Genomic DNA, 25,174 nt, shown 5'->3' on the forward strand with positions numbered 1-25,174 from the left:
AGAGAGAGAGAGGAGAGGAGAGGAGAGGAGAGGAGAGCAGGAGCCAATTTGTTACATCGTCTGTTATCCCCTCGCTTCTAGCAACCCAGTAGAGGCCACATCATTATATAATTCTAAGTTCACTAAGCACACAGATACATTTAGTAAATAAACAAATACAGATACATAGATATAGATATAGATACAGATACAATTAAGCAGTAATCCTGCAGGTGGGGATACTAGGCATGCTCCCTAGACACCGCACATAATGGCCAAAATGAGGAAGGTCAGGCTGAAAGCCACAAAACTGACGCGATCCACGGCCGTGGCCAGCAGTGCCCAATCGAATTGAATGGCCCGGGATGTGGGCACCTGCGCGGGGTTTATGTCCAGCGGATCATCATCGGCATTGTCATAGACATGCTCGTCCATTTCCTTGTTCGTCTCCGTCTGCTGCTCAGCCTCGCAGCTGAAGTGCGAGAGAAGCAGCCAGGAGCCGAATTTACCGTGCAGCAGCTTCTTGAGGCAGTCTGGCACGCGTCGCTTGTGCTTGGCCGTGGACAAGTAGAGCACACCCACCTCCACAATGGTGGAGAGGCTCAGTAGGAGCAGCGTGGCGCTATAAAAGACAACTACAAAATGCAGGGAGATGATGAGCACAATGAGCGAGTGAACTGGCTGCACATGGAGGGGGAGGGGGACTTGGCAGAGACTCACCCACAAGCGGCGTCTTATTGGCCAGCACGGGCAGCAGTTGGGCAAAGTACATGAGGAAGGAGGCAACCACGATCATGAGCAGGCCATTGACCATGATCTTCTCGCCGCCCATGTGGGGAGGCAGCCAAAAGGTGGACAGCGCGAGGATCACAAAGCAGGAGGCCGGCGTGTAGATGATGGCCGTGTACATGTTGGAACGTCGCTGCGCCGTCAGGGTGTACTCCAGATAGCTGTAGTAGTAATAGCGCACGAAATTCGTTTCCCCTTTGATGATCTGCCACTCGGCGGACTGCATCCCCTTGTTGTATTCTATCCCTTTCTCCGTTCTTTCGAAATCCGCATTGAGGTTGCTCACGCCCCAGGAGCCAATCTGCAGCTTGCACGTCTGCTCGTCGTACGGCCAGTTGATCATATTGAGATTGCAGTAGGCCGTGTAAACGGCCGGTGGCACCCACAGAAATTCGCCCTTGTGGGTGAGAATCACCTCAGTGTGCACCAGGAAGCCGTCATCATCGCTGGCCGCATTGAAGAGCGTGATCTGCGGTGTCCAAATCTCGGTGGCACGCAAATGGATACGCGTTATGTTCTCGTACTCCTCCGGCTGCCACGTGCGCCGCTCGTCCGTCCAACGCTGCAAAAATAAAGGGAATCAGCGATAAAGTTTTCAAACCCTCAATGGCCGGAGGATGCCTACGATACTCAGCCAGCAGTGTGTCGTCATTTTGCCATTCATCTCGTCAATGTCGATAAAGTTGATGTTCAGCACCATGTTGACCTCACTGGCCTCGCCCGCCTTGTCCAGCGGCTGTGTGTGCTTGTCGTAGTTAATGAACAGACCAGCGTGCAGACGGTCCAGGGTGCTGACGCTGCCATTGTCACTGCTGGTGCCGTTAATTGCAGTCGCATCTGCTGCTAAAGGAATTTTCGGAGTTGACTGCTTAAATAACTGGATAGCTAAAGAAACTTGGAGGCACTTACAAGTGGCGCCTGGCACGGAAACGGCAAGCAGCAGAAAACATAGCCCCAGCATCCCACGACCGGAAATCAGAGTCCTTATCTTTGGGAACGTCGTCATTGTTGTTCCCAGTTCGATTTTTAATGAATTATTTAATGCATTCGCCTCCGAGTCTGAAATGGAACTGAGAATTCAAGCATCAGCTCTCAGAGTTTAGCACACATGGTCGTTGTTGCTCTGATAAGTCAGAATGCGCCCAAATACAGCCGAGGCTAAGCAGCGGCAGAGCGGATAAGCGATAACGGCATCGGAAACTATGTGGGCTTTGCCTGATTGAATTGTTTTTGCCTGTAAGCAGAAGTTTTGCATTCACTTTTGCAGCAGATATGCGTACTGGGTTAAAAATGTAGGCGATTCTTATTCGCTTCTGTCCAAGTTGAATATTGGCGCCAGAATCTCAAACGTAACGTTAGGTACCGACTAATATTACCGACAATTCAAGTTCACAAAGTGAGAGCATATAAAAAATACTCCTCGGATATAATTCTTGTATAGCCTGTTTACACTACGGTTGAGTTATTGCGTTTTGGCCGTTTTTTTTTACATACATAGGTCTCGCATAGGAGCCTAGTGGTTGCAAAAAGTTGAGTTTTGGTAGCGTTTTACTTTTCGATTTTCCGAATATTTCAACCCTGTTCGCCTATCGTATGAACTTTTCAGAGGACAAAAGTTATATTTGTGCGATTCTGCTTCTGTCTAAATTAGAATATTGGCGCTATAATTTCAAGCGTAACGTTAGGTACACAACCAATTTTATTGACTGTAGTATCTGTAATTTCAAAATAAAACGCCGATAAGTTCCGCTTATCGCACAAAAGTACCGATATTTCTGTTTGCAGCTACCCTGCCTATCGATAAGTAGAATCAAAAGTCGCGGGTAAATGATAACGACGTAAAACAACTAAAAATCGTGTACATTTTCTGCAAACCTAACTCAAAAAGTACAGTTATATAAACTGTAAGTGAAGATATAGCTATATACCCGCCAAAACTATCACCTACAAATATATTATCAGTAAAATTTATATCGATATTTCGACACTTTCATTTTTGTCATCCCTAATATTGACGTGTACACTGGCCTGGCTGCGTGTCAATTTCAACCCCGTCGAATAAATAAAATATAGATACCATGGCGGACGAAGTGATTGACACTGTCAAGGAGACTATCAAGGGAATATTTGAGAATGTGAACGTGAAAAATGAAACGGCGCCCAATGAGAGGAAACCGTCCAGCCCTGAAGGAATTGCGGTGGCATACGGCAGCTTGGTGATTATGGCCATGTTGCCCATTATTTTTGGTTCGATACGTTCCGTGAAACTGCACAAGCTGAAAAAGGTAGGTCATCTGTTGCCCTGATTTAACATTGTTCTCACTGGTTTGGTTTCCATCGATTCGCCGCAGTCTACGGGGGAGAAAGCCGACACGATGACAAAGAAAGACGCCATGTACTTTCCACTGATTGCTTCGGCCGCCCTCTTCGGCCTGTATCTATTCTTCAAGATATTCCAAAAGGTGCACATCAACTTCTTGCTCACCGGCTACTTTTTTGTGCTGGGCGTGATTGCACTGGCGCACCTTCTCAGTCCAGTGATGAACTCGCTGATGCCCGCCGCCGTCCCAAAGGTGCCCTTCCACATACTGTTCACGAGGGGCGAGGGCAAGCAGAAGGAGGATCTCATTAACTATAAGTTTTCCACCCACGATATTGTGTGCCTGGTGATCTCATCGGTCATTGGCGTGTGGTATCTGCTGAAAAAGCACTGGATAGCCAACAATCTGTTCGGCCTGGCCTTCGCGATCAACGGCGTGGAGATGCTCCATTTAAACAACTTTGTGACCGGCGTCATCCTGCTGAGCGGCCTCTTCTTCTATGACATCTTCTGGGTGTTTGGCACCAATGTCATGGTGACGGTGGCCAAAAGCTTCGAGGCCCCCATCAAGCTAGTCTTCCCCCAGGATCTAATCGACAATGGTCTAAATGCTTCCAACTTTGCCATGCTGGGTCTGGGCGACATTGTCATTCCGGGCATCTTCATTGCCCTGCTCCTGCGGTTCGACGACAGCAAGAAGAGGAAGACGCGCATTTATTTCTACTCAACACTGGCGGCCTATTTCCTGGGTCTCATGGCCACGATCTTTGTGATGCATGTCTTCAAGCACGCCCAGCCGGCGTTGCTCTATCTGGTTCCCGCCTGCATGGGCACACCCCTACTGGTGGCTCTTATCCGAGGAGAGCTGAAGGTGCTTTTTGCGTAAGTTAATTACAGTAAAAAAAACTATTATATGTTCTCACTAATGGTGAATATCGTTTGTGCAGCTATGAAGATCATCCCGAGGAAAAGACCGAAACGAAGGAGAAGAAAGATAAGGAGGAGGGCAGCAGTAGCGGCAGCAGCAGCAAAAAGAAGGATTCCAAAAAGGCAAAGTAAAGCCACCAAGAGCAAGCAGCAAGCAGCACGCAGACAACCATACCGTTCCATCAACATATGTCTTCTTCAATTTGGCAAGCCATGTAATAATTTGTTATAGCTACCACTTCTCTATCCGATCCGATCCGATCCGTACTTCCTGCGACATTTCTATAAAAGACGATTTTGCTATATTGATTTAGTAATGTTCCTTCGCAAGGCACAACCACCTTATTAAGTTCGATTAGGTTTACGAAATATAGAGAATTAACTTACTTTTTCAAACTTTTTTACCAGAATCAACAAACGTTAATCTAGAATTTATTTATTTATGTACCTTTTGTAAAGGAACACGAAGAAATAAGAATGAAAAACACTTGAAATATATATTCAAATTTTTGTGACCCAATGAATGCATCTTGTCGTGCTATTTTGCTATATCTTCTACTGATCGTAGTTAAGCGGCCACCCCTTACTAACACGGAAATTCTCATCTCTTACAAGGAGCTGCCCACACTGGGAGAAAAAGAAAAAGCGCTTCCACACTATCGAAGTTGACGGTCGGATGCTCTTTCAGCAGGGTGTTAGGGTATATTATACTCTTCCGGAAACGTTTTTAGTTCTGTTTTCAGTTATTATAATTTTAATATAGAATAACCTTCATTAACATAAATAATTCATAAAAGCATTCTGAAACGTTCGCACCCCAGATTCAAATGATTCCGCTACCCTTCGGCCTTCAATTGGTTTGATCTTTCCTGTTGCATTGCGAATACAAATGTGACTGATGAGATGTTTATGTTGCTTAAATAACTTTGAGCAGTGCGTGCACAGGTAGGGTCGCTCCACAGATTCGTTCGCTTTCTTTTGCTCTTCCTTTGATGCGGCCTCTTCTTCTGCAGGGTGAATATGGTGTATGTGAGCGATGAGATGTTTATTTTGCTTATATGACTTGGAGCAGTGAGAGCACTTGTAGGGTCGATCCTTTGAGTGCGTACTGACGTGTCTTTCTAGTTTGTATTTATGTATAAACGACTTTGAGCATTCCGAGCATTTGTGCGGTCGTTCCTCTGTGTGCATACGCATGTGTCTTTTAAGATTGGATTCTTCTGGGAAGGCTCTTGTGCATTGGGGGCATTGGTGGTTGGGTGTTTCACTCGTGTGGATGCGTATTATGTGCATTCGCAGATAGGCGGATTGTTTAAACGACCTGCAGCAATGGGAACACTTAAACGGTCGATCTGCCGTCTCACTACGGATGTGTAGTTGTAAATTCGATTTATGCTTAAATGACTTCGGGCAGTGACGACACTTGTACGGTCGCTCCCCCGCGTGAATACGGGTGTGTCCACATAGCTGCGATTTTCTTGCAAATGATTCTGTACAGAAGGAGCATTGGAAGCGACGTTTACAATCGTCCTGTTTCGCTTCATCAGTTTCAAATTGGTTCCGACTATCCGACTGTTTCCGATCCTCGTCTGCGTCTCTACCCTCCTCCATCAGCGTGAAAAATAGCTTATGGCTCCGCTCGCAGGTTTTCTTCAGTTTGAAGGCGCTCACTGCATCCTCCAGGCAATTCGGACATATTTTTTCAGATAGCGAATCCCCACGCCTAACCACGTACCCCGTACACTCCGATATCATGTCAGCAATGGAGATGCTGGCCCCCTTTTGTGTCTCATCAAATATGTTTGTGAATGCTCCAGAATGCTTCGTTCCCATGCAAACTCTGCATATTTTCTCCATTGTCCTGCAAGCAAATGAAGTAATGAATCCTACACATGTGAAATTTGCGAAATCAAACCCACAAGCATCAAAATGTTGTAGTTTCTCTGGGTTAAAATTATAAATTATTCCTTGGCGTGGTTTGTTTTTATGTTGAGAAAATGCAAACACACAATGTGCTGTTAAGCGCAAAACCCATCTAACCGAATGTAGAGTTGTCGCTTGTAACAATATTTCTGCAATATGCGTTGATAAAACGTTCATACAACGAAAGTGGCGCAGCTGAGTTTTCAGCGTACGTTCCCAGGTCTTCGGCTCTAGGCCGATCGCGTTCGGCTCTGGGATTGACCGCGTTCGGCTCATGACGTGACACGAGCCGACGGACAGCAAGCATGTACAAGTGTGTCTTGAAGCAGAGTACATAAATGTAAAAATGTAATAAAAATTTAAAAAAAAACAAGAAAATGTTTTTATTGCTCATTGACAAAAGCTGACTGATATGAAACGAAAAATTATAATTGATCGCTGACAAAAATGTAAAATAAAGGGGAAAATGTAAAAACTAGAATGCAATTAGCTAAAAGCAATGCGTATATTTTTATTGTTTACAAATTGAACAATTCAAACGAAAATTACGCGTTTTAAAAAGCAGGCTTCTCTGGCACACCGAGAAGTAAATACTCTGAATGCTCCAAATCAGAATCCAAGCCCACATAGCCACAATACCCTGCCGCTAAACTCCAAAGCGACAACTGACGAACGTACGAACTCAACTTTGTCAATAAATTTATGTTTTTCAGATTATATAAAACAAGTGATTTGAACTATACTGTATGGTTAGTGCTTTGAACTAATTTAATTTTACTAACACCTTTTCGAAATCTCTATGTACTTTATATATAAATAAAATAGTAAATAATATAATATAGTTATGAAATAATTTTATTTCATCTTCTGAAAATAAAAATATACAAACTTAGAATTGTTCAACAACTTTAAAAATTAAATAGCTTTAAATTATGCCTACAAATGTTTCATTTAATTTTTAAGTAAATTAAAAATATTTATATGTGCATTTTTCGTATTTTAGTATAAAAATGTTAATGTAGCATAAAGTGGCAATAGAATGATAAAGGACGAATATCAATCCATTCGCCCTTGAATCGCTAGGGTGTTTCCATGCCATCACGTCTTAATTCAGTGATAATGAACAATGCAACAACATTGACAACTAAAGTTTTTTCCACATTAACATAACATATTTATATTAAAATAGGAAAAACGAAAAATGCGCATATGTAGGAATATGTGCTGACCAACATTCAAGTTTTGTTTATTCTTACATTTAATCGAAATTTATTTGACTAACGTATCAGTTACTAATCATTATGTTCTTTTGTGATGCCGTTGCATCAGGCTTCGTAGTGGAAACACTAAATGATGGTTCGCTATTGCCTGTGTGAGCACGTAATATGTGGTTTTTGAGATGGGCTAATTGATTATATGTCGTGCTGCATTGAGAGCAGTGGTAGGGCCGTTCACCCGTGTGCATGCGGATGTGATTTCGGAGAGTTCCGGACCGAGTAAAAGACTTGTCGCAGTGAGAACACGTGAACCTTCGCTCCCCAGTGTGAGTACGTATGTGTTCGATGAGATGGAATTTTTGAATAAATGTCTTGGGGCAGTCAGAACACTTATATGGTCGCTCCTTCGTATGAAGGGGGATGTGCATATCGAGGGACTCTTGCTCTTTAAATGACTTCGAGCAGTGAGAACATCTATATGGTTCATCAGCTCTGTGCGAAAGGGCGTGCGAGTAAAGATTGGAGCTCTTAAGATAGGACTTGGGGCACAGCGCACACTTAAATGGTCGCTCTCCAGTGTGCGTATGGATATGCTCCTTGAGATAGTATTTATCTGAAAAGGATTTTGTGCAGTAAGAGCATTTAAAGGGTCGTTCACCCGAGTGCGAACGAATGTGAATCTGGAGAGTTTGTTGCAAGCGAAATGTCTTTAGGCAATCGAGGCATTTGAAGGGTTTTTCACCCGTGTGCGTACGGGTATGAATCTTAAGACTGCATATTGTTGTGAATGACTTTGGGCAGTCGGTGCACTGGAAGGGTCGTTCACCCGTGTGCGTACGGGTGTGGATTTTAAGACAGTATGTTGTTGCGAAGGACTTTGGGCAATCGGTGCACTTGAAGGGTCGCGGTCGCTCAACAGTGTGCATGCGGGTGTGATTCGTTAGAAATTCCTGCAACCTAAATGATTTTGAGCAGTAGGAACATTGGAAGGGTAGCTCGCCGGTATGCTCACGGATGTGCGCATCGCCTTTCACATTATCAGAGATTTTTTCTCCTCTACCCTCCTCCCTCAGCGGGAAATACAGTTCATGGCTCTGCACGCAGGTTTTCTTGAGATTGAAGGCGCTCACTGCATCCTCCAGGCAGGACGGACATATGTTTTCTGGTAGTGAATCACCACGCCTAACCACGTACCCCGTACACTCCGATATCATGTCAGAAACGGAGATGCTGGCTCCTTTTTGTGTCTCATCAAAAATGTTTGTGAATGCTCCAGAATGCTCCGTTCCCATGCAAACTCTGCATATGTTCTCCATTGTCCTGCAAGCAAATGAATCTTATTAAACGGGATTCCGCAATGCAAATATAATTAATTGGAATATCAAACACACATGCAAACGAATCGAGAAATTGTCGGAGTCCAATGATTTGTTTTGTTTTGTTTTTGTTCTGCGAAAATGAATGAACAAAATGTGTCCCCCTCTCTATGTTACACACCTTGTCACTTCTGTTGTTTATCCACTCACCTCGTTGTGCTCATACACCGATGTAGATTTGTGGTTATGGTGTAGTAACCATGTAAAAAACTTTTTGAATTAAACCATATTTTATAAACAAGGGGTTGATAAGGAGTACTTGATTAATCATTTAGAAAATGCCTAATTTATTTAATAAAAATTTTCAATTTTTACATTCTGTAATAAATGCAAAAACTAGTCACTTTGCACAAAATATCATGGTGTGGCAGCCCGCAGCATCTACGAATTGCACGAGTCTGGCAACGCCAGCATGTATGGTATGTTTTTTTATAGACTTAAATGTGACCGGAGTTCACACCTACGTTTTACGCTTTGGCCGTTTTTAGTTTGAACCTTATTATAAAAACAATGCAATTAAAAGCAGTTTTGAAACCTAGCAAATCTTGTACAAAATTGATTGAGGAATTGGATAAAATCATTTTTTTAGGGCTGAGAAGGCCAACTATCTAGTAATATAGTACTGAATATCAAAATTGACGAATTTCATATCACAGAATATCATGGTATGCCAGCCCGCAGCAACTACGAATTGCACGTATCTGGCAACGCCACAAAAACGACGTCACATTCGTTTTATGTTGTTTTTGTTTGAACCTTAATATGTAAATAATCCAAAAAAAAGACTTCTAAAAACTTGGTAGTCTTGTAGAAAATTGATTTATCTATCGGATAAAATTATTTGTTTAGGGCTGAGAGGGCCAACCATCTAGTAGTATTAAACTGAATATAAAAATCGAGGAATATAAACGCATCTTGTCGTGTCCGTCAGTATATTTACGTTAAGGCGGTATATTGATCGACAAAATCCGCGGTCACACTGTCTGGCTCGCGTCCGAGAAAAAATTGCGCTAGAATTTGCAAAACTAAAAGATTTTTTTTTTGCCGGAAAAAAGGCATAGAATTTTGCAATCTGAGCATCGTCGGTTGACGAACAAAGAGGCGACTTGGTAAGCATCAAAATAAATAAGTTAGGGGCCGCGTGGGAAAACATTTTAAACCCTTTTTCGTTGACTTTTTTTGGCAGACGCGTAGCAGCGTGTACAGCATAGTGATAAAGAAGAGGAGGAAAAGACATTTTCCAACAACAATTGCAGCACAGACTAGGCTGAATACAAGATGTCTGGCATTGCTATAACACGATTGGGCGAGGAGCGCAAGGCCTGGCGTAAGGACCATCCATACGGATTTGTTGCTCGCCCCGCCAAGAATCCCGATGGCACCCTCAACCTAATGATTTGGGAGTGCGCCATTCCCGGAAAGAAGTCCACCCCCTGGGAGGGGGGCCTCTACAAGCTTCGCATGATTTTCAAGGATGACTATCCAACCTCTCCGCCGAAATGCAAATTTGAGCCACCTCTCTTCCATCCTAACGTGTATCCGTCGGGCACTGTCTGCCTCTCGCTGCTGGATGAGGAGAAGGACTGGCGCCCGGCCATCACCATTAAGCAAATTCTTCTGGGCATCCAGGATCTGCTCAATGAGCCGAACATCAAGGATCCGGCCCAGGCCGAGGCTTACACTATTTACTGCCAGAACCGCCTGGAGTATGAGAAACGTGTGCGTGCACAGGCCCGTGCCATGGCCGCTACCGAGTAATCCCCTCTTCAACCCACACATAGACATTAAAAACCGATCACCAACAAACAAACAAACCAACACACACACACCAACAAAAACAAAAACATCTAGAATGGCAGCATTTTCGAGAATGCTCTAATATCTTTTTACTTCTACTAAGTCTATCTAAATAAACAATTACTTATGTATGTATGTGAACCACGATGTAATATCGGATTTGCACTGAAATTATAATTTTATTAAAATTGCTTCAGTGCATACACACAAGTACATTGGCCCATATGCTCTGTTTTTGTTGTTTCTGTACACACTTCAATAGGTTTATAGGCAACATGTCTGTACATGTCTGGATGATTCATTTCGTAGTTGCTACGTGGCAGCGATATATATGTATGTATGAATGCGCGAGTGCATGCATACACGTATACATATATATGTACATATGTATGCATGTGAGTTCTCCACTGGCTTTTAGATCGAGTATTACAATGGATAACGTGGCTTTTTGGTGACTTTGATCGGGCTTTCCATATTCGATCGATATTGAGCAACCGACATACAAACATATGTATGCACATAATCCTGGCTGCTGGTGGTCATCGAATTTTGGCATTTGCACTGAAGCAAATTGCAGAAAGCCAAATTCAGACATGAACCGACATGTCCAAAGTTTGTTCATCAATGTATGTGCATATGTATGTTTGTGTGTACCAACATATGTATGTACATGTGTATGTACCTATTGAAACTAGAATTTTAGTGCTTTGCGAAAATTCGGGACGCTAAATCTTCTGAAATCGGGCTTCTATCAGCCAAGGACCCATTTTTCCAGGATCGTGAGGTTTTAGACTGTCGATCGGCATTTGAAATTCCAATTACAAAACTGAGCTCAAATTTTGGCTGATGCTTTTGATGAAATCATGATTTTTTGCAAAACCGTGAAAAAGAAATGTGGTTAGAATTACATACATATGGTGCCATATGGTTGACACGATTGTTCCAAACACGCAACAACATGCCACGCCATGATCCGCCCATAAATATTCTAAACATAACCAAAGAAAAACCGCAAAACGAAAATCGACTTCAAATGGGCGAAAACGAGAGATTTTACCAGGAGCACAGAAATTGCAAGAAAGCTCTTGCCACCTAAAAGTATGCAATGCATTTTGTAGAACTCGCTAAAATCTCGGAATTTAGAGCCACCAAATTCCAGGTCGTTGTTGTAATTAATTTTTTTGCGTAATCTCCTCCATTTTTTGGAGTTTCGATTTCTGTTATCTGTAAATGGATGGAGTTTTTATCAATTATATATTACGAAAATCATTAAATAATGGCAGAACGTTATCGTATCTGTACTTAATTTCCAACTCAACGTACCGAAAACTCTCAAACCGATTTCCAAGTTTCAAGATAAATGTTTTTGTTGTTGTTTTGAATAAATTAATTACTTTTATTGTCGCACACACTTAATAAATAATGTATTCAGTTAAATTACACAGTTTGAATTGCTCGCTTCTACAGGGGGGGGAATGCGAAGAAGCATTTATAGTACATACAATCGAATATTGGATCTATATAGGATTATTCTTCTTCAACTTCTTATTCTTCGCACCATCAGCGGTTCTCTAGGTTCGCCTCTGAATTCCGTCTACCGAAAACTTGTAGTTTCTTGCACTCAATTATATATATATATATATATATGTATATATATGTATGTATATGTATGTAGTTTCTTCTCTAAGTGGTAAGCTTTGGCATGCATTATATGTCATGATTTCCCCACTTAATGGGGTTGTGGGTATGGGTGTGGGGGTTATGCGTATGTTTATGTATCTATATATTCATTTATATATATATATATATCTGTATGTATGTATATATGTTGTGTATATTTATGTTTATGTATTATATGTATAACTATTTTCTATATATCGGTAGATCGTAGGAGTCAGTCCTGACGTGGCATCGCAGGAGTGGAGGAGTGTTGCAGCGACAGGGAGATTCTCCAGGAATACTGTCGTCGTCGTTGAGGCTACGGTTTACAAGTTACGCGGATTTACGGATTTATGGATTTACGGATTATGTTTATGGATTATACAGTTTAGAGTTTATTCGATTTGGATTCTCTGCTCAGAAGCACTTGTAATACCATTCGAGCTGCTTGCGCTGCGCCTCCCACATCTGCCGCTGCTGGCTCTCTCAAATGGCCGCCTCCTGCAGGTTCTCCTTGTTCTTCTGCATCAGCATCAGTTCGCTGGGCGACTGCAGCGGCTGCCCACCCATGCCCATGCCAACGCCCAAGCCCACACCCACACCCACGCCCACGCCCACTCCGGGACTGGGACTGTCGTTGAGCTCGGGCCGCGCGGGCTTGCTCTTGCAGTAGAACTGCTTGTGGGCCAGGAAGGTCTTCACATAGTTGAAGGATATGTCGCACACGGAGCAGTACTTCTTCATGGCCTCGGCTGCAGCGGCCGCCAGGGGCGAGGCAACGGGCGGTGGCGGTGGCAGGGGCAGGGCCAGGGCCAGCGGTGTGGGCGACATGGCCTCCATGCCCATCTCCATTGGCTCGGCCTTGATGTGCGGCAATGGCGTGCCAATGGGCGAGTTGTTGTTCTCGTGCACGAGCGCCAGCGTCGGTGGATTGTCCAGTCCGGGCTCTGATTTGATGTGGAAGCTGCAACAAGGGAGAGGAGAAGAGAGGAACATGAAGCACCATTAAAGCGAGAGATGCAATCCTCCAAAGACTTACCCGAGTGCCTCGCCATTGGACGCTTCGTGCGCATTCGGCGTGGAGCTGGGCAGCAGCGGCTCCTGTTCACGCGACTCGGGGGATATCGAGGGCGAATTGATGGCCACATGCGGATGCAGCAGTTTCATGTGACGCAGCTGCAAGAGAAAATCCCAGTGGATTAGTGGCTGCCTTCAGCACTGAGGAGGAGGAGGAGGAGGAGGAGGAGGAGTGTGCAAGTACCCACCACATTGCCCTTGTAGGTGGAGGCATAATTGCAGTAATCGCAGTTGAACAGCTGCGCCGGATGCTCCATCGGTGGCTCCTGCTGCGGCACTGTGGCCGCCGCTGCTGCCACTGTGGGTGGCAGCTCCTGCGACACAGCGGCATGCCCCGAGTTATCCTCCTCGAAGATGCAGGTCATGTAGTGCTCCTCGTTGACGTCGCTCGTCTTCTTGTCGAAGTGCGTGCGGATGTGGGTGCGCATGCCGCGCAGCGTGTTCCCCTTGTACTGGCAGATGCTGCAGCGGAAGGCCTTCACCGTGCCGTGCATCTCCATGTGCTTGCGGGCCAGTGCGGCCGTGGGACTCACCACGCCACACACCGGACACTTGTTCACGCTGTTCATGCCCGAGGAGGCACCCCCCCCCGCTGACGACGACGACGACTGGAGGCTGGAGGGCGCCGTCAGTGGCGTGGCAGCAGCGGGTGGCGCCGGACAGGGGTGTCCGTGCTCGTGCAGGGTCTTGCACTTGCCGCACTTGGTGGCCTCCTTGGTGGCCTCGGCGAGCGCAGTGGCGGCCTGGGCGCCACCCTTGGGACAGTAGTAGTTCTGGTGGGCGCGCAGATTGTCCAGCGAGGTGTACTTGATGCCGCAGGCGGCGCAAATGAGCTGCTGATAGGCCACGGGCGTAGTCTCCACGGCGGAGGCGACACCACCGCCGCCACCACCGCCACCGCCACCATTGCCGGCTGTGGCATTCGACGGCGAGACGGCGCACTTGGAGTCGTTGCCCTCGTTGCCGCTGGGCTCCAGGTTGCGGGCCGAGCAGTAGTGCTGCTTGTGGGCCAGATAGTTCTCGTACTTGCAGAAGACGATGTTGCACTCCTTGCACTTGGAGACGCCCTGCTTCACGTAGATCTGCGGCTGCTGCTGTTGCTGTTGCTGCTGGCTGCCCGCATTGGAGCCAGCCGCCACGGCGGAGGAGGAGGCACTGCCTCCTGCCGCCACGGCTGCCGCAGCGGCTGCCGCCAGCTTGAGCGCCAGCTCCGGATTGGTCTTCGCCAGCAGCGACTCCGACAGGCCAAAGTCCGCCGGCAGCATCGAGCGTATGTCCAGCAGATGGGCTGGATTCATGCCGGGCGGCGACATGGAGGAGGCACTGCCCGCACCCGAGCTCCGGGGACTCGCCCGTCGCTTGGGCGAGGGACTCATCGAGGGACTGCTCGGCAGGGAGGGCGCACAGACAATCTGCTCGGGCGTCACACTGCCGCCCGCTCTGCCGCCGCAGCCAGACTCCACATTCTCCTTGCCCGCCCCCAGCAGCACCTCCTCCACATCCAGCAGCGCAGCGGCAGCGGCGGCAGCAGCGGAACGAATGTGCCGCTGGCGCTGCTGCAAGATGGAGATGGGCGAGCGCCGAAACGAAAGATCGAGGGGCGCCGATTCACTGTAGGACAGAGGGGAAGATCTTCGGTTAGCGGGTGGATAACATGGCCATTCAACTGTCTACTCACCGACTGCCGCCTGCCTCCTTCCTCTTGGGCTCTGGCGGACTGCTGCTCTTGGACTCCTCGGCAGCGCCAGTGCGCTCGGCTGTCGGCCGATCTGCCGCCGGCGGCTCCAGGGCGGGCAGGTGCAGCGAATTGACAAAGTGATTCATATTGCCGGCGAGCGCATTGCTGATGAGCGCAGTGGCCAGCGGCTTGATGGCGCCATTGTCCACGGTGAAGCAGGTGGACTCCAGATTCACGATACCCGACGCGGGTGAGGGCCTAAACAAGGGAGAGAAGTGGAAAGGTGAGAAAGGGGAAACGCGGGCGACGCTGAGATGTCGCTTACAGTGGTCCTGGAATGATGCTCGCCGCTCGGATCAGGCTGCAGGGCACAATGATGATGGGATGCGTGGGTAGCGCCAGGAATGGCTGTGGCGTGGGTGCCTGCAACGAGGCAGCGGCCGCTGCTGCTGCCGCCGCCGCCGCTGCTGCTGCCGCCGCTGCCACCATGGCCGGGGTGGGTGTCTTGTTGCGCGTCTGTGGACTGAGCTTGCCAGGCGCCGCCGCGGACGCCGCAGCGCTGCCTGCCGAAGCCGCTCCTCCCCCTGATTCTCGAGCGGCGGCGGCGGCGGCTGCTCCCTCGGCTGCTGCTGCTGCTGCACCGCCCTTGGGTGTGACACGGCCGTCGGAGCGACGGGAGCTGCAGTAGTGCTGCTTGTGGGCGCGGTAGGTCTTGATGTTGTTGAATCGGATATCACAGTCGCTGCAGTAGCGGTCCGTTTGCTGCTGGGGGGTAGGATTAGTGGAAAATGTCTCGTGTGGCTTCCACTTCGCACAACTCACTTGACTAGAAGCCTCCTCGAGGGTTGCGCTGCTGCTGCTGCCGCCTCCGCCTCCGCTTCCGCCTGCCGTGCCGGGCTGTACTCCATTGGCCGTGAGCCCGATGGGCAGACTGCCGAGGGAGCCCAGGCTGCTCAGACTGGGCGCCGGCGAGGTCTGGTGCATGCGCATGTGCCTGTTGAGGGACACCTTCTTGTCGGCACTGTACGAGCACTGGGCGCACGCGTACTGCTTGCCGATGCGCGCCACCTTTGCCGGCGGCTCCGAGCCACTGCTGCCAGTTCCTGCGCCGCCGCCGCCGCCAGAGACTCCTCCCGTGGCGCACTTGTCGCCGCTGGCCGACTTGTCTGCATTGGCTCCGTCCGCTCCGTCCTCCGTGTCCTTGATGCGATGCGAGCAGTAGTAGGCCTGATGCGCCTCCAGCGTCGAGGGCGAGCTGAAGGCTATGCCGCAGGGCAGGCACATGAAACGCGCCGGCTTCAGCAGCGGCTCCACGATATCGGGCTGCGACTGCGGCTCGGGCTTGATGTGGGGCGGCGGTGCCAGCAGACGCTTGTCCGACAGATGCAGCTCCTTGGCGTCGGGCTTCAGGGCGGGATCCGAGGCGAGCAGCGCATTGAGGCGCAGTTTGGGTAGCCTCGGTGTGGGCGTGGGCGTGGGCGTTGGCGAGGGACTCGGCGATGGCGACTCTGACGCTGATGGGGGTGTCGCTGGCTGCTCCAGCTTTGGCACCAGAATGCCGCTGGGCGTAGGACTGCGTGGCGGTGTACTGGGACTACTGATGGGCGCTGCCTCTGCCTGCTGCCGTTCCTCCTCCAACTGGCTGTGCTCCATTTCTGTTTCCCCCAAATCCTGAGTCTCTTCTGGCTGGATGCTGTCCCTATCCTCTGCATCTGCATCGGCATCGGCATCGGCATCGCCATCTGCATCGCTGTTGTTGTTGTTGTCCTGCAGATCCATTGGATCGTCCTCCTGCTGCTGCTGCTGCTGCTGCTGTTGCTGCTGCTTTTCTTCGCCCAGTTCCTGAGCGGTTAAATCTTTGGAATCTGCAGGGGGCGAAACAGAAGGGGAGAGAGGGATTCATTAGAGCGGGTTAAGTGGCATTCCGGGAAGCCTCCAATGGAGGAGGCGGCAGGCTTAGGCAATTATTATCAAACAAATTGTCAGTGTCGCGGAGTCGGAGCTGCAAGAGCTGTGAAAACAATGCGACAAGAGGAACGAACCCCCACCCCCCACAGCACACAGCAGCAGCAGCCCCTGCTCCTGTTCCTGCCACTGCCCCTAACTTCCATCTCTGGCAGACAAGCGTCTGTGCAGTGGATCTTCGGCCTCTGGTCTACGTTTATCCACGCTGGCCATCTCTTCGTATACGCGGAAAACGCGGCTGTGGCGGAAAAGCGGCTGCAACAGCCGTTGCCTGACTGCCTGACTGCCACATGGTGGCCTTTGCCGCTGATGATTAGGGCCTCAGGATCCGCCGAACATCCACTGACATCTGATTTGTTTCTGCCGCAAGTCGCAGCAGCGGCAGCGGCGGCAGCAGAAATATTATAACGACCCATTGGTCGATGCTGGCCGAGATTGTGGGCATCTGTGTGCCACAACTGCAACAGAATGCAACTTGCAACATGGACAGGGACATGGGACATGCGACATGGATGTGGATGTGGATGTGGCTGTGGCACACACATGGAATGGCCAGGCCAGTCAGCCTGAGCCTGGGCCATAGATGAAGGCTCTGGATAAGGACGAGTTTGCATCGCTTCGCCAGAAATTCGACATCTTTTGGACTCTTGCTGTTGCTGCTCGTGCGGGCCCCACTGCTCTCTCGCTCTCTGCCACAATCCCCGCGAGGGAGCAGCAGCAGCAGCAAAAGCTGCGCGTTGACCTGTCAATTGCTGGCTATTGAAATGTCAGCCCATCTCTCAGCGAAAGAGAAAGAGAGAGAGAGAGAGAGAGAGCAAAGCCACAGAAGAAGAGAGTCCCAGACCGAGGCACAAGTTCGTCGCCAGAGTCTTTTGAATGCCATGCCACTGACGCACTTGCAACTGACCGCAAAGCAAAAAAACAAAACAAAAAACAAAAACAAAAAAACAGTTTGCCGAAATGTTGTATTGACGGGCCGCCCTAATTGCCGCCGTCGATTCTTCACGAATTCACACAATTCTGCACGTGAGCAATCGGTTTAGAAGAATCAACTCCCAGGGAGAGGAAGCGCAGAGAGAGGGACACACAGAGTCAGGGGCAGCGGGGCAGTGGCAGGGGCACAAGGGAGACCCTTGTGCAAGGCATTCCGAGGCATTCTGCTTATTTGTAAGATATTTATTGCCTTCGATTGGGTTGCGATAAGCCGCACACGTAAAGTGTTTTGTCCGCAGCGCAGCAGCAGCAGCAGCTCGCAAAGCCCCACTGAAGGAGAGAGATGGCCGAGCGCCGATAGAGCGCAACAAACGGGAGAAGACGCTAACAATGGTTTGGTTTCGGTTTTGGTTTTGGTTTGGTTTGGGCCTCTACCTTCGACTTCTCCTGACTCTGACGCTGCCTCTGAACTCTTCTGCTGCTCCTCCAGATCCAACTTCCCAGCTGAAGCTCTGCCCCCTAGCGACAGCTGCCGCCTGTGCGCCTCTGCTGCTGCTGCTGCTGCTGCTGCTGAGGATTAGGCCCAAGTTGCAGCAACAGTGCAGCAGATTTGCTCCAACGATTGTCTCTCGAGAGTGCCATCACCCAGGCCTCAGTCCCCCAGTTACCTTTATGCCCCAGCGCTTACGAGTACTTCGCTTTGCAGCTCATCATCGTTGCATTGCATTGCATTGCATTGTGGCTGAATTCAACAAGTTCTGGGCATGCCCCAAAATAAAATATATATTTGTGGGATTGAAAGGGAAAATGATGGTAGGTACATTTGTGGTCACTTGAGGAACCTTTTAGTTATAGTTCCTCACAGTTCCTAAGTAAATGAGAAATAAAAGTATATCGGAAAAGAAATTCAACACTAGACTTCAAGTGTTTTACCAACAAAAAAATAGTGTTAAATTTGTAAAAGCTACTGACAAAAAGTTATACAACACACGGGCACGGGCAGTTGAACGAGGATAATGAGAGAGTAAATTAAATATAAATACGTGTGCACGCACACATAGACATTCAAATAGCAGAAGCAGGCAGAGCTTACTACCGTAATATTCATAGTCAAAAACGAGAAGGAATGTGTGAGTCGCTTCTGTGGACGCGACTCTACTTTTATACGCGTACTCAGTCAGTATATAAATTTGTGAGCTCATGATTTATGTAGAACTTTAAAATTTTTTACTACATCTGTCATCTACATCTAACATGTTTATTCTACATCTGAAATCTAGATTCTACATCTTCTCTGCGAAAAGTCGCGCACTGCATAGGGCAGAGTGTGTGCGAGCGAGAAAGAGAATGAGTGGCGTGGTCTCGAGCTGGAGGAGGTGGGGGAAGCAACAGAAAATTAATTTCTTTATACTGGCTATAATACTGACAGACAGACATAGACGCGGCTATTGATGCTGATCAGGAATATATGTACCCTATGGGGTCGGAAACGTGTCATTCTCTCTCGACTTTTACCACAAATCGAATACCCCTAACCCTTAGTCCTTAACTCTTTTTGAGTACGGTATAATGATTAATAAATTAATTAATTAATTAAATAATTAAATTAATAAATAACCTTTCACGCCGTTGAAATCTTTTCGAAAGGAATCATTTATGGATTGCCGCTTTTATCACTAGTTGACGCTCTTTCTTTGTTCAATCCAATAATTTTTCATTTGCAATAATTTGTACATATAATTTACCTCATTTGGAATCGCATGAGTACTAAGGAATATTGAACATACAGGAATATACAGTACATTGGAAATTTCCTTACTTTCTGAATATTATCTACCAAGATATACATACAAACACATATTCAAATCTCTTTGCTCCATCTGCTATCCTAAGAGAAATTCCCATTTAAATCCCACACAACGGAATCAGCCACAATCGAAGGAGCTAGCTTTAACTTTAATTTGTATATTGTCTATATCCCCCCTGTCGTGTCCAACCCCCACATCCCTCTGCTAGTGCGTGGCGGAATGCCAAGGCTACGACCAGAATTCGATTTCGAATCTGGAAACATATTCAAAGGAACTGTGAAACTGAGGCCTCGCGGCTTACGGCTTACGGCTTACGGCTCTCGCGGTCTCTGATCGGCAGGGCGATCGTTTGTTTAGCCATTTCGTAACGTTACGCCGCCCCACACCAACTGCCCCACCCCCCCCTCTGCCACTTGCCCCTCACACACACATAGAGAGAGAGAGAGAGGAAGGGAGAGAGAGAGGAAGGGAGAGAGACTTACAGTGTGGCCAACGCCAACAATTGTTTATCAATTTGTTAAATCAGCTTCGCCGCCGTTTCTCCACACTGCGACTCTGCGACTTGGCCAGTGCTCCACTCTGCTCCCTCTCTCTCTCTCTGCCTCTCTCCCTCTCTGTCCTCTTTGTGGTTGCAACTGCGATCGATCCTCGCCGATAAGCGACACAAACACACAGAGGAAGACTGCGCAGAGAGTGGTGCAGTAGGGGCAGGGGGATCTCTGTGGCACTTTATCAGCCGGCAGATGATTGTTGCCGGTTTCTCACTTTTGGACGCTCCACTCTGCCACTCCGCCACACTGCCACTCGGCGGCTGCGGTGGGCGTTGTTGCCAGCCATAAACAATCGAACAATTTGGTGTGCCCCGATCTTGGCCAGAAACAGCTTCAACTGGCAACGGGCAGCAGGCACAGGGGGCAACACAGAGGGCAGGGGGGGGGTGGGTGCAGGTGCATGGTGCATGCTGCATGCTGCATGGATCCCGGGACCCTTTTGTTTCATTTGTCGCTGGGTTCTCAGCCATCGGACCGCCGTCGCTGCTAATCGTTTGGGGTCAGAAAACCCAACGACTGAACCCCGCGTAGCACCCAAAGGCGAAGCTCATTTCGGACTCGATGCCAGATCTCCGCAGAGATGCGCCGCTTGGTGGCAACCTTGGGGAAAACACACACTCGGCTCGGGTGTCTAGGCTGGGTCTAAGACCAAGAGCAACGTCGCCAGGGCGTCTGGCCAGGCAAAAGTTAGCCAAGTTAGCTGCCAGCAGAAGGTGCACTCTGGCTGTGCCGCTGCGGGGGCGTCTGCGTTATGGCAAGGGGGAATAATTTCTGGGTTTCTGTTGGGTTTCTGGAAGGCATTTTCAGGGAGGCATTTCTAGCACTTTAATGGGAGAAATTAGAGCTGGAAAGTGGAGCAATTATGGGAAAACAGTCGCTATTTAAATGGGGCAACAGAAATGAACAGAAAATAAGAAATTAAAAAATTAATGCTTAAAGAATATTATTTTAATATTATTAATTTTTTCAAATGATTGTTGGACTCCACAGAAATTAAATAATGTGAAATATATAACCTTCTATTGCGATTGAAATAGGGGAAAGCCTTTCAGTATTTTGCACATTGCCTGCCACTAATAAACGTTTTTAAATATATTAAATATTTTAAATATATTTAAATATTAAACCCTCCGCCAGATGCATTTTAATGTAAACGCTCCTTAAATGAGAATCCTACAATTCGAAGCAGTTTAAGCACACAATAAGTCTACGTCCGATTTTATTCCTTCCCCAATTTCCTATACCCCCCCTCTTTAGAGAACATCCCCCCTGAAGTTCCCATGCTCTGGCGAAAGATTCTTTTCCCCACTTCTTTCAGTATAATTAAACAAATTTTTGCAAGGCCAATCGAAGATCGGGGATTCTTTTTTTTCGGGGCCAGAGAGAGAAGCAGCAGAAATTGAAAAACGTGAGCAAGCAGCCCCAAAAGAGAGATAGAGAGACTGCCAGAGAAACGGAGGGGGAGAAAGATGGAGAGAGAGAGAGATTCAGACTGCAGACTGCAGCTGGGAGTCTCTACTCTGATAAGAGAAATCTTCATTTTCGCGCGAAAATTTTGCCACCTTTCGTGGGTTTACCGGGAGGAGACGGGCAGACTGGCAGACTGGGAGGCTGGGAGGGAGAATGGCGAAGACCTGGCACGGGCAATCAACGCCATCTCTCAGTGTCTCAGAGTCTCAGAGCCAGAGCCTTGGGTATGGGGCTATGGGGCTGGGGCCATGGGTCTCGTCTGTCTGTCTGTCTGCGGCGCTTATCAATTGTTATTAATCAAGGAAAAGGCCCCTCGCGACTGAAACAAGCGGAATCCACCAAATGCAAAGAGCGCAAAGTTCGCAAATTTCATTTCACTTCACACTTTCGGCCAAGAAAGAAACAGGAGGAGGATCATGGGGAGGAGCATAAGAGGGGGAGCAGAAAGGATGACCAGGAGGCTCTGGGCTCTGATTCTGACTCTGAGCAGATCTGTTCGCAGGTCTCGAGGGCCGTGCAAATAATCAACATTCTCATATCTTCGGGCGGGGGGGGCTCCCCTTCCGAAATGCTATTCGTGATTTACTTGCCAAATGCTGGCTCTTCTTTTCTTTCATATGATTTGGACCTTCCACTTCCACTTCACTTCCACTTCCCTTCCTTCTACTCTTCCACTCCAAAGATACTTTAATCTGCTATTTCTTGCTCAAGCTGCTGGTTTAATATTGTGTGTAATTCTGCCATTAGATGAATTTCCCCTTCTTGTTTCTCTACTGAAAGGTATGCTGCTGTATCATCCTATAGAATTTTACCTGTAGCAAAATTGGAGTTACATGTCAAGTAAACCAGCATTACTTGGTGCATTATAAAATGGGGCACAATTACTAAAAAGAATCGTACCGTTGGCATTCTTTTATTTATAAGTAGCTTTTTTTTTTAAGATTAAATGGCACTAAAAATGTTATGTATAAAAATAAAACCATTTCATACAAATACAAAAATGCCAAAGTTGAAAAAAAACATTAAAAAAGATAGAAAACTTCAACTTTGAGTCGCTATTTCTTCAGATATATCCATTCTACTACCACGAATCAAAAATCCTGTGAAAGGTACTATAATTTTCTTGTCAACGTATTAATTTTTGGGCATATCCACGCTGCAGGTTCTGAGTAAAAATTATGAGAGTGCAAACAGTCATCGAATTGCGGTTTTTGAATTTTAAAAAGAGATTTTGGGGTTTTTTTACGAGTATATTGCAAATTCTAAATATGAGGAAGTGATCTACCTAAATTTTGTCTCATGCAAAGTACATTCAAAAGTTTCTCATTTGTCGCACAGTGTAATTTTCTACATTAGTTCTCTTTTCAGGATCGAAATGTACTTTTTTTAAGTTATTTTTATCTGCAAATTTTCTTATTTTTATTTCTGTATGATTTCTTTCTCTAAATGTGATTCATATAAAGTTTCTTCCTTTAGAGGATCTTCGACTGTTGACTCCAGGAGAATCCCAAATAGATTCTATTCCCAGATGTAAGCTTCCTGTTTCTTCTCTCCCCTCTTTCTTTCATGTATCCTTTTCTGTAAGTTCCACTGTAATTTCTTCTCCTGGTTTCCTTCTAGTTTTTCTTTTATTTTTTTTATTTTTCTAGATCTGGTTCCTCTTCTTCTTTAGTATATATTTCCTGCATGGAAACCTAGTGGCGAGTGTTCTAATGTCGACTTGAGGCTCTGTTCTGTCTGAGAACCCTTCTTGCTTCTGCCCTTCTCTTCAAGGCTCAGTCATGCTCGGTACACCCACCCACCCCTCCTTTGCCCCATCGAAAGCCTCAACAGAAGTTCGATTTTATGGCCAAAAACTAATTTAGTTCACTTGGGGTTCAACAGAGTTGCTGAGATGTCAATGTGGTGCAGCAGATAGATAGCAGGCCGCAGAGAACAGTGCCTCCTATACGTATGTACGTATGTATATAGACCACAGCCTATGCGGCACTGGTACTGTATCTTCGATCTATAGAAAAAACCACAACACAGCCCACAAAACATCCACAGAGCAGACGGAGACTGAGACTGAGACGGAGACAGAGACAAAGACAGAGGGCAGGCAGGCAGCAATTCCTCGAAATCGCCGTCGAAGTCAAAGTCTCTTTTTGATGTCTTAATTAAAAAACGTGCAAATGATACAAGGGACAAGGGGCAACAGCAGGCAGCAGTCAGCAGTCAGCAGCCAGCAGGAGGGCAGCAGAGGCAGGCCAGAGGGTGGTGCAGGCTGATCGTCTGGCTGCCCCACTCTTCTGCAGCAGAGTTCAATGTTGAGCAATTGATGCAACTGTTGAGATGTGTTCCAGCTGCTGCTGTTGTTGCTGCTGCCTCTGCTGCTGCTGCTGCTGCTGCTGTTGCATGGCATGCTGATAAGAAATAAGAGAGGGGCTAGGGGTAGGGGGGCTTGGTAGTAGGGAAATTGTCGCAGTACTTGAAAATTTCGTGTGAGCACGCTCAGCGTCGATTGTTGCGGTCGTTTGGGGCTCTCTGTGATCGCTTGATCAGCAGCAGCAGCAGCAACAGTTGTCGTCAGCAGCACAACAGGAGAGCAAGGGAGTAACCGAATCAGGGAATACACTTTAAGCACAATATTTACTTGTGCATTTGTGGGAATTAATTAATTCAAATTAAATATATAAAATAGAAAATCGGTTTACTAAAAAATTAAATATATAAAATAGAAAATCTCTGGTTTATTTTTCTATTTTATATATTTAAGTTTAAATAATTAAATTAAATAATTAATAATAATAATAATTAATAATTTAATAATTAAATAATTAAATATATAAAATAGAAAATCTCTGGTTTATTTTTTTATTTATATATTTAATTTTAAATAATTAAATCCTACAAATATACAAGTAAATTTTGGTTAATTTTTGGTTGGTTTTTATTTTGGAAATTTAACAACAAATTTTTTTAAAAAACTCTAATGATGTATTCCTAATAATACCACAAATTTAATATGACCCAAAATAAATAAATGTAATGATTCTTCCTCTACTGTTTTGTTCCTGAAAATGCGCCTCATTTTCTCAGCTCATCCTTCCCTTTTTTTTTAGGCTTCCTTCTCTCTGGCAGCCCTGATGCCATTGAAGTATCCAAATCATCGCCCAATTGCCTGCTTCTTTGCATTGACAAACTTCTGCTGATAGTCCGCATATTCTCTCCACCCCAAAGAGCATTCCCAAAGGCAAACCACCAACACTTTTGCATGCCAGCGCAGTCTGGAGTTTTTTTTTTTTTTGGCTGCCAGCAGATCAATTGCGATCTTCAGTCGCGGCTATAGCTTTGGGTTTGAGTATTTTGCAGCTCCACGCTGCCTGTGCTGTGCTCCCACAATCTGCCAGCGTGGCTCTGGCTGCCGTGCCGCAGCGGCAACTGTTGCACAAATTTAAATTGACCCAAGTGCAAGTTTGAATGTTGCTAATCTGTAATCAATGCAGCAGCAACAGCAGCAGCAAACAGCAACAGCAGTGCAACACAGCAGCAGCACCAGCAGCAGCAGCATCACATGGCTAGGGGAAAGAGCATGTGGCGCAGAGGGAGAGAGAGAGAGAGAGGAGGGGACAACTGTTGCAGGCTGGTGTTGCAGGCAACATGGTTTTTCCTGCCAAGCTCATAATTTGCGTTTATTAAACAAGTCCCTGGCATTTGCATAAA

General features: G+C 46.8%; 6 protein-coding genes across 12 annotated transcripts in view; 2 read left to right on the forward strand and 4 right to left on the reverse strand.

Annotated features, from left to right (window-relative positions):
- Positions 1-126: 126 nt before the first annotated feature.
- LOC111080015 (neuronal acetylcholine receptor subunit alpha-5) lies at positions 127-2,290 on the reverse strand. 4 transcript variants are annotated; one of them, XM_022375381.2, is made up of 5 exons: positions 2,263-2,290; positions 1,678-1,827; positions 1,394-1,611; positions 700-1,330; positions 127-614 (listed from the first exon to the last, which is right to left on the reverse strand). In XM_022375381.2, exons 1-5 carry the CDS (start codon positions 2,273-2,275, stop codon positions 235-237), a joined length of 1,392 nt encoding a protein of 463 aa, XP_022231073.2. In that variant the 5' UTR covers positions 2,276-2,290; the 3' UTR covers positions 127-234. The 4 variants fall into 4 exon arrangements, with proteins under 4 accessions (XP_022231073.2, XP_022231075.2, XP_022231074.2 ...); XM_022375383.2 differs by lacking the exon at positions 2,263-2,290 and adding an exon at positions 2,145-2,238 and having other exon boundaries at positions 1,678-1,838; XM_022375382.2 differs by lacking the exon at positions 2,263-2,290 and adding an exon at positions 2,049-2,235 and having other exon boundaries at positions 1,678-1,838.
- Positions 2,291-2,773: 483 nt separating this feature from the next.
- LOC111080017 (minor histocompatibility antigen H13) lies at positions 2,774-4,539 on the forward strand. Its single transcript, XM_022375385.2, has 3 exons — positions 2,774-3,053; positions 3,120-3,970; positions 4,036-4,539. The coding sequence occupies exons 1-3, from the start codon at positions 2,847-2,849 to the stop codon at positions 4,145-4,147; spliced, it is 1,170 nt and encodes a 389-aa protein (XP_022231077.2). The 5' UTR covers positions 2,774-2,846; the 3' UTR covers positions 4,148-4,539.
- LOC111080018 (oocyte zinc finger protein XlCOF6.1-like) lies at positions 4,518-5,924 on the reverse strand. Its single transcript, XM_041594802.1, has one exon. It carries the CDS (start codon positions 5,870-5,872, stop codon positions 4,790-4,792), a length of 1,083 nt encoding a protein of 360 aa, XP_041450736.1. The 5' UTR covers positions 5,873-5,924; the 3' UTR covers positions 4,518-4,789.
- Positions 5,925-6,880: 956 nt separating this feature from the next.
- On the reverse strand, positions 6,881-8,604 carry LOC111080012 (gastrula zinc finger protein XlCGF52.1-like). The gene is made up of 2 exons (XM_022375376.2): positions 8,547-8,604; positions 6,881-8,475 (listed from the first exon to the last, which is right to left on the reverse strand). Coding segments are annotated over exons 1-2 (1,254 nt in total). The 5' UTR covers positions 8,549-8,604; the 3' UTR covers positions 6,881-7,223.
- An 890-nt stretch (positions 8,605-9,494) lies between these two features.
- Positions 9,495-10,541, forward strand: LOC111080010 (SUMO-conjugating enzyme UBC9-B). Its single transcript, XM_022375375.2, has 2 exons — positions 9,495-9,640; positions 9,718-10,541. The coding sequence occupies exon 2, from the start codon at positions 9,810-9,812 to the stop codon at positions 10,287-10,289; it is 480 nt and encodes a 159-aa protein (XP_022231067.1). The 5' UTR covers positions 9,495-9,640; positions 9,718-9,809; the 3' UTR covers positions 10,290-10,541.
- A 1,596-nt stretch (positions 10,542-12,137) lies between these two features.
- The window catches only part of LOC111080009 (zinc finger protein ush), a 79,234-nt gene continuing 66,197 nt past the window's right edge, over positions 12,138-25,174 (reverse strand). For 3 of the 4 annotated variants that reach the window (XM_022375371.2, XM_041594809.1, XM_022375373.2), the window contains exons 3-8: positions 15,565-16,607; positions 15,068-15,504; positions 14,743-15,000; positions 13,253-14,675; positions 13,027-13,163; positions 12,139-12,951 (exon numbers count right to left, since the gene is read on the reverse strand). In XM_022375371.2, coding sequence (XP_022231063.2) covers positions 12,474-12,951; positions 13,027-13,163; positions 13,253-14,675; positions 14,743-15,000; positions 15,068-15,504; positions 15,565-16,607 — 3,776 coding nt within the window. In that variant the 3' untranslated portion in view covers positions 12,139-12,473. Of the gene's footprint in view, positions 12,952-13,026; positions 13,164-13,252; positions 14,676-14,742; positions 15,001-15,067; positions 15,505-15,564; positions 16,608-25,174 lie in introns of all 4 variants that reach the window. The other variant, XM_022375369.2, reaches the window with a different exon arrangement.

Source organism: Drosophila obscura, unplaced genomic scaffold (assembly GCF_018151105.1).
Source record: "Drosophila obscura isolate BZ-5 IFL unplaced genomic scaffold, ASM1815110v1 contig_37, whole genome shotgun sequence".
Taxonomy (NCBI): Eukaryota; Metazoa; Arthropoda; class Insecta; order Diptera; family Drosophilidae; genus Drosophila; species Drosophila obscura.

What these genes read in the sequence shown, in the direction of transcription:
- LOC111080015 (XM_022375381.2), bottom strand. An exon ending in TTCCGTGCCAGGCGCCACTT is followed by an intron (nt 1,612 to 1,677) that starts GTAAGTGCCTCC and finishes AAATTCCTTTAG; the next exon opens with CAGCAGATGCGACTGCAATT. An exon ending in CACACTGCTGGCTGAGTATC is followed by an intron (nt 1,331 to 1,393) that starts GTAGGCATCCTC and finishes TTATTTTTGCAG; the next exon opens with CGTTGGACGGACGAGCGGCG.
- LOC111080018 (XM_041594802.1), bottom strand. Translation starts at nt 5,872, where the DNA reads ATGGAGAAAATATGCAGAGTTTGCATGGGAACGAAGCATTCTGGAGCA.
- LOC111080017 (XM_022375385.2), top strand. Translation starts at nt 2,847, where the DNA reads ATGGCGGACGAAGTGATTGACACTGTCAAGGAGACTATCAAGGGAATA. An exon ending in AACTGCACAAGCTGAAAAAG is followed by an intron (nt 3,054 to 3,119) that starts GTAGGTCATCTG and finishes GATTCGCCGCAG; the next exon opens with TCTACGGGGGAGAAAGCCGA. An exon ending in GAGCTGAAGGTGCTTTTTGC is followed by an intron (nt 3,971 to 4,035) that starts GTAAGTTAATTA and finishes TCGTTTGTGCAG; the next exon opens with CTATGAAGATCATCCCGAGG.
- LOC111080010 (XM_022375375.2), top strand. Translation starts at nt 9,810, where the DNA reads ATGTCTGGCATTGCTATAACACGATTGGGCGAGGAGCGCAAGGCCTGG.